This window comes from Rhagoletis pomonella, unplaced genomic scaffold (assembly GCF_013731165.1).
Source record: "Rhagoletis pomonella isolate Grant_MI unplaced genomic scaffold, Rhpom_1.0 Rhpom_scaffold_00011, whole genome shotgun sequence".
Classification (NCBI taxonomy): Eukaryota; Metazoa; Arthropoda; class Insecta; order Diptera; family Tephritidae; genus Rhagoletis; species Rhagoletis pomonella.
The window spans coordinates 4087945-4095847 of NW_023458565.1; the positions used below are offsets into that span (position 1 = coordinate 4087945).

General features: G+C 38.4%; 1 protein-coding gene across 2 annotated transcripts in view; it reads left to right on the forward strand.

Annotated features, from left to right (window-relative positions):
- LOC118747298 (tetraspanin-18) overlaps positions 1 to 6469 on the forward strand; it is an 86460-nt gene extending 79991 nt beyond the window's left edge. The window contains exons 5-7 of one of the 2 annotated variants that reach the window (XM_036481303.1): positions 5238 to 5312; positions 5387 to 5674; positions 6203 to 6355. In XM_036481303.1, coding sequence (XP_036337196.1) covers positions 5238 to 5312; positions 5387 to 5674; positions 6203 to 6355 — 516 coding nt within the window. Of the gene's footprint in view, positions 1 to 5237; positions 5313 to 5386; positions 5675 to 6202 lie in introns of both variants that reach the window. The other variant, XM_036481304.1, reaches the window with a different exon arrangement.
- Positions 6470 to 7903: the final 1434 nt, after the last annotated feature.

Sequence of the window (7903 nt, forward strand, 5' to 3'; positions counted from 1 at the left end):
ATATCTTACTGCACACTGATGCCAGCAACTGTTTTCGATATTCGAATTTGAAAACGCCTTCGGAATTTGTGCATAAACCTAACATTTTGTATTACAACGGTATATGCCGCGCTGCAAATTAAGGAATCGAATAAGTTAGTCTACGGACCAGCGACTGTGAATTGACAAAAGTTCAACAGCGCTTTTTAACAGCCCCTACAAACCACTGACTCTACAGGCATATGTATGTATTAGAGATGTTATTTTTTTGGCTTTTTACGATCCCGGGATTTTCGAGATGTTGTTATCACAGTCCCGGGATTCGGATATTCATTACTTTTCAACAACTTAAATCGAAAAAATTGCTTCCATATTGTTTAAGAAGCTCTCTTACCATAAAATAAATAAAAAAAGAATGGGTTTGAAACCTAATTTTTTATTTAAATTGGCGATTTTATTTTTTCTATCTGACTTCAGCGTTTATTTTAAAGGACTTTGTAATTTTAAAGATATGATTAATTCCAAAAATTTTTTAAAAAATTCAAGGCAGATATGGGTACCAAATAAAAGAGGAAATTTCTTAAGATTTAATAAAAAATTAAAATTTTTGGATTCACAAGGACGAATATGTAATTTTTTAAGCTGATATGGACAAAATTCGAAGATGTTACCGCGTTTTTGTAAGTCCTTAACATATAATTTTTCCAAAAACAAATATTGCGAAATTTCACGGCTAACATTTTAAAAGGGCGTTTTCAATACTTACCCGTGCTTATGCACCAAAAAATTTAATCTGTTTAAATTTTACAGAATTTTGTCTCTAATTTGGTACCTCTTTGGTATACTCTTTCTCTAAGCACATTTCACTGAATTTTTGTAATCATTTTTGAATTACTGACGTCAGAGTGAAAAAATTAAAACGGAATTTTACTATATTTGGCCCATGGTTTCAGGAATATTTTGATTTTTTTTTGTAAAATTTACTTTCGCACGGTGCTATATGTATATTGAGCTAGACATTTATAAAAAATACTAATTATTAAATAAAAAAATAAACATAGTCAATACTCGTCGAGAAAAGGAGTTTCTATCATTGTCATCAGTGCAAGTTATAAATCCCGAATATCCCGGGATTATTTGCGGGATGTTCGCAACCCAAAAAAGGCCGAGATCCCGGGATTAACATTCCTAATATGTATCTCCACATCATAGTGGGTAAAGCTACGATTAAATTCTTATCAGTGTTTGTTTGTATCTAATCACCTATTACACTTTTGAGGATGTTTATGGAATTTACTTTCCTTTTAAAATTTATCTTTGGCATCTGGGAAAAAATGTCTCATATAAGAAAAAAACGCTATAAAGCTACAGAATGCTTAATATTTACTTAGAAATTCATGTTTAGTGATTTATTATCTGTATTAAGTTAAATACAATTTTATGAGGGAAAAACCCGAACTAGGCGCTACCGCCTTGGTCGAGCGGTTAGAGGTGCGCGCTATCACCCAGCAGCACCAAAGTTCTATTCCGGGTCCGAGCGGCATCCAAATCCAAGCAATACCAAACATTTGAATATATTTCTGCTCTGTGCGTGCTCTAAGGCAACCTAAAAATGTAGATGACAGTTTGATGAGTGTTTCAACATTATTCTTCTTCTTTATTAGCGCTGTAACCGCCTAAGCGATTTTGGCCGAGTTCAAAACAGCACGCCAGTCATTTCTCGTCTGTGCTAACTGACGCCAATCGGAAATACCAAGTGAAGCCAAGTCCTTCTCCACCTGGTCTTTCCCACGCAGAGGAGGCCTTCCTTCTGTTACCAGCATCGCGGCCCGCGTTGAATATTTTCCAGAGCAGGAGCGTTTCTGTCCATTCGAACGACATGGCCAAGCCAGCGGAGCGACTGAATTTTAATTCGCTGCACTATGTCTATATCGTTGTAAAGCTTATACAGCTCATCGTTAAATCGTCTGCGGTATTCGCCATCGCCAACGCGTAATGGTCCGTAAATCTTTCGCAGAATCTTTCTCTCGAAAACCCCAAGAGCCGCCTCATCGGATGTTGTCATTGTCATGCCTCCGCGCCATACACCAGCACAGGCATGATGCGTGACTTATAGAGTGTGATCTTTGTACGACGAGAGAGGACTTCACTTCTCAATTCAATTCTCAGAACAGACGTAGCCCTTGTTTTTACAGATAATATCGATGTCGTCGGCACACGCCACGTGCTGCTTTGAAATCGACAAATAGATGGTCTGTTCCGATCCAATTCTCTCGGGTCTTTTCCAAGATTTGGCTATTATGGATTTGCCAGGCCTAAAGCCACACTGATAAGGTCCACTCAGTTCGTTGACGGTGGGCTTCAGTCTTTCGCACAATAGAGTCGATAAGACCTTATAACCTATGCTTAGAAGGCTGATTCTGCAGTAGTTGGCGCGAATGGCGGGATCGCCTTTCTTGTTTATTGGGCAGAGCACATTTAAATTCCAGTTGTCGAGCATGTGTTCATCCGAACATATTCTGCATACGAGCTGATGCGTGCATATAAACTCCTCGCTACCGTACTTGAATAGCTCAGCTGGCAGGCTGTCAGCTCCAGCAACTGTGTTGTTTTTCAAGCGCGCTATCGCTATTCGTACCTCGGCATAGTCAGGCGGTGGAACATCGACTGCATCGTCATCGAATGGGGGCTCGGGTTCGCCCACTAATTTCAGCGCTGCTACCATTCAGCGGGGCGAAAAAGTGTTCCCTCCATAATTTAAGTACGCTCTGAACATCGGTTACTAGGTCGCCATTGTTGTTTTTACAGGAGTACGCCATGGTCTTGAAACCTTCCGTAAGTCGCCTAACTCTCTGGTAAAATTTTTGGGCATTCTTCCTGTCGGCCAGCATTTCAAGCTCTTCGCACTCACGTATTTCGGCCCCTCTCTTCTTATTGCGTCTCGCTTCCTTCTTCAGTTCCCTATAACGGTCCCACATGGCTCGCGTTGCGCCCGATCGCAACGTAGCCCTATAGGCGGCGTGTTTTTTCTCTGCGGCTTCTTGACATTCCTCATCGTACCAGTTGTTCTTTCGGGCTCGCTGAATTCCAACTAATTTTTCGGCGGCGGTACCTAATGATCGGGAAATGTGGTTCCACTGCTCGCTTATGTCGGATTGTTGAAGAGTGCTCTCAGAGAGCAGGTGTGTGAGTCGAGTGGCGAATAAATTGGCCGTCTATTAGAGGTGTCAAACTATCGATAGTCACACCATCGATAGTTTTGATAGTTTTCAGAAAAACTATCAATATTCACGATAGTCTCGAAAAAAACAAAACTATCGATGGCACTATCGATAGCGCTAAATCAGTTAGGTTGCTTTATTTTTACAGAATCATAGGTAAATAAATATTATCTTATAAAAGTTATAATCATTCAAAATTAAGTAACTGCTTAGCCAAAATACTTCTCTTTTTAGAAAGTTCAAAAACAAACACAAGTTATACAAACAAAACGGGATTTACGATTAACATATGTATTTATAATTTCAAAAAAATTGGGAGAGATGATCGATAGTCCTACTAAACTATCGATATTTTTGATAGTATAAGAAAAAACTATCAATGAGTATTGATAGTCTAAAACAATTGAAACTATCGATACTATCGATACTATCGATAGTGCCATCGATAGTTTGACAACTATACCGTCTATTGTGATTGCAGCTTTTCGACGTTAAGCTTTCCTTGCATTGTTGGGCGCACATTTTTTGCTGCGCAGAGGCGGGTGCGTATCTTGGTGTACGTACGTCTAAAAGGCTAGAAGCATGCCTTCCGTCTATCACGACGTGGTCGATTTGGTTACTCGTTTTTCCGATCTGGAGGCAGCCATGTAGCTTGGTGGATGTTCTTATGCTGGAACCTACTACTACATATTACCATGTTTCGGGCCCCGGCGAAGTCTATCAGCCTCAGTCCGTTATTGGACGTTTCGTCGTGGAGGCTGAATTTTCCGACAGTGGCGCCAAAGATCCCTTCCTTGCCCACCTTGGCATTAAAATCGCCAAGCACGATTTTGACATCGTGTCGGGGGCAGCGCTCATATGTACGCTCTAAGCGCTCATAGAAGATATCCTTGGACGCCTCGTCCTTCTCTTCCGTCGGGGCATGGGCGCAGATGAGCGCCACCGGGGTGAACGGCAGTACTTGGCAACGAAGTCTCTCTCCTACCACGAATTTAATAAAAAAATTTGCTCTCCTTTACGTGGCAACTGTAGGAAACGTCGCAAGGCTTTACACTTACTTCTCCTTGCCCCGTCCATCGCATTTCTTGGATGGCGGTGATGTCAGCCTTTGTCTTCCCGATGACATCAACCAGCCGGGCAGAGGCACCTTCCCCATTAAGGGTCCGGATATTCCAGGTACATACCCAGGGATCCAAACCCAGCGCACGCGAAGTTTTACGCCTTCTCACTTTAGCTCGCTCCCAAACGGGTGTTTGGTTGCTACCCATAGGATAAGTGGATATAAATATCCGGACGTTGTGAGCTGCGATCTGAACCGTACGCACAAGAATTGCTTCTGGCCACTCCCAGGTGAATGACAGTCAAAAGTTTTCCACTTCTGCGCACGGAACCATCTTTTATTTTGCTTCCATCGAAAAACCCACTTATGTAAAAGTGGTCTACTTTTGGTGCTTTTTCGCCCACTTTAACGGATTTCGACGCATTTTCTCAATCTCAATCTCCTAAAAAAGGAGTAAATACACATCATTTTATGCCTTTAAATCTGCGAAATCATGTAAAAAATTATTGCACAGCTATCACCAACAGTCAAGCAATTTCCGTACAACAACCTCGCATTGTAAAGTGCTTAAAGTTTCCTCGGCTGGTGGCATATTTTTGTGACAAACCAAGTACAAAGAGGAAGTATAAAGGTAATTGCTTTCTTGAAGATTTCAATGCTTACACAAAAACTTAATTTGGTGCACTTTGCTTGAGACTTAATTCAAGCATAAAAACGCGTCTGTTGCCGGTTTGGCCTAATTGGTCACCGAGGCACATAAAATGTTGGACAGACACTCTATTTATTTTCGTGACTTAAGTAGTACATATTTAAAAAATTATTATTATCCTGCCGGAGTATTTTATTATTATTATGTAAACCATTGCTCACAAGTTTTGCAACTCAAGTCACTTTTAATCACAGCGCGCCTTGGCGTATACGTAACCAACAGACTATTCTAAAAATATTTCCTCTTTACTTTCCTTATTTCTTTACAGTATGGCGTCTTTATGATTATGCTGCTAATTGCTGAAATTGTAGCCTGTGGACTGGGCGCTTTTTACAAAGAGAAGGTACATTCTTTTGTTTTAATTATTCAGTAACAGTAATTCCTTTAAATAAAATAATTATTTTTAACTTCACTTAGGCGCGTGCTGAGACAAAGACTTTCCTACAATCCACCATTACCGATTATTACTCCACCAACGATAACATGGATGCCGTTACATTGATGTGGAATCAACTGATGAGTCAAATGAGCTGCTGTGGCGTGAATGACTACCGCGACTTTGACGCCTCACTCTCGTGGCTCAGCAACAAGGGTAATCGTACGCTACCCGATGCCTGTTGCATGCTGAAGGATGTGAGCCAATTACTGCCACGTGACGATGATTGTGTGACAAATCCCAGCGAAAGCAATAGCTTCTACAAGAAGGTTAGTTGAGGTGCACTTGAAATGCGAAAAAAATCACAAAATTATTACATATATACATTAGGGCGGGTCAATTTGTGTGGGAGATTTTTTCGACTACACGCGTATAGCACAAAAGAATTAACGTATAATAATTTTAAGCAAATTTGCCAAAGAAACTATGGGTCTAAAATTAATTTGGGGTTTGCTAAATTTCGAAAGTAGGTTTCATAGCATTTTGCTGTAGTGTCGTAAGGAAGTGCTTTAATTTGTATAAAACATGCTGAAAGGGGGTTTTTGGTATGAGGAATCCATTTTTTCACTTAACTTTTTCTTAAAACTTCCACCAGAGGGCGCAACACTGAAAATTTTCACATTTTCTACGAAACCTATTTAGATTGATTTTAGTTCCATGGCCTCTTCAGAAAATTTGCTTAGAACTACACGAAGAATCCTTCTGTGCTATACGCGTATAGTCGGAAAAAAATAGCTCACCCTAACGTACATAAATTATTCATTTAATATTTGCTACTGCATTCTTTTCTTCCGCAGGGCTGCTATGAAGTGTTCACCGACTGGATCATTTCCCACCGCGAAATAATTATTGGCGTGCTGTTGGGCGTTGGTATTGTACATCTGTTTGCAATCTTTCTGGCCTTTTGCCTGTGCAAGGCATTTGCAAAGTACCATGGAATGCGGCTTTAAGATTTTAATTGCATGAACGGTAAAGTTGGTGATAGACGTACACTGAATGACCAGCCAACGTTGGCAATTAGTTGAACCAAATACGAATAGGAAGATTACACGTTGTGGCAAAAAGACTCTGAAGAAAGTTAAAGCCATTTTTATTAAAAAATAAAAAATAAAAATCGTTGATTTTGTTCTTTAATTTTAAAAATTTTGGACAACTTTTTTAGCATTTTTTTGAAACTATGTATGTAGATTAGAGTTTTGTAATGTTTTACAAAAAAAATATTTAAAACTATTGTTAAATATATAGGAATAGTTACAAGAACTGCGATATATTTTCGCATGAAACAAAAATATTGCATTAATAATATACTAGAAACTGAGCATTGATTTTAGTTTGGCTAGCTGAATTCTTAACTCCACAAAAATTAGGATATCTTAGGAATTCGCGAAGCTTAATTAGCCAGAATCTCTCCACTCTATACATCACAAATCAATTTTATGGCATATCGTAAAAGAAATTAATTAGTAAGAAATTATTTTAATAAAATAAAACAAAGAAGGAATATTAGCAGTAGGCGAATTCACGAAAATCTAGTTGTGGAAATTTGTTTCTATAAATGAATCCCTCAGAATCTACAGACATAATACTTAAGGTCAATTATATTGCACTATTTACTTCAATTTTTTCGTGTAAGACCCAAACAAGAAAAAATGAAAGTAAACAAGAAATACCGTAAGTCGCTAAATAATTCGAAAAAGTCCCGAAAAATTCCGATTAGTCGCGAAAATATTCCAAAAAAAAATTCTATGCAAGAAAAAATTTCGCAAATTTTGAAAGATTACGATAAAATTGCGAAAGCTCTCAAAAAAAATTCCGAAAATAAAAAACTTCTCCAGCTTTTACCAGTGGCTAAAAAATTAGAGCAAAAACTGTTTCGTATTTCGAAAACAAATAATACCAGGCACAGTTTTTCATTTTTTTTTTAAATAGCAAAAATTCAAATTTTTTGTCACTACATCTTTTCGGTTTCGAAATAAAAAATAACCACTTTTATTTGCAGTCTCTGCTCAAAATGAATTTTCCATTTTACTTATTAACCTAAGAAAACAGCATACATTGTGAATGTTGTCATTAAAACACATACCTGCATATGGACAAATCTTCAGAACCGGGCGATTTTATGTTAGTCACCTTTAAATTTATTTTATTAATAACAATAATAATTCGGCACGCCGCCTCTGAATAGCAAATGGATTTTATGAGAAGCTTTTTAAAGGCAGAAATCGACGGCTGAGTGCAAGTGGGTACTACGGTGCCACACGAGTTGAAAGGAAAATTGCTAGCAAGTCGATGGTCAAGTTGATAGTCAAGTTAAACAGCTGATCAGATTTAGTCTGTTCCAGTACTCCAGAATTCAATATGTGTATACGGGAACGTATGAGTTGTCACACGTAAGGGTTGTCTTTATTCTTTTTTTTTCATAATCTATAAAACACACAATTTTTCGGAAACAAAAGCTCACTTCCCAAAACTCTGATCAATCAGCTGTTGAAATTTAA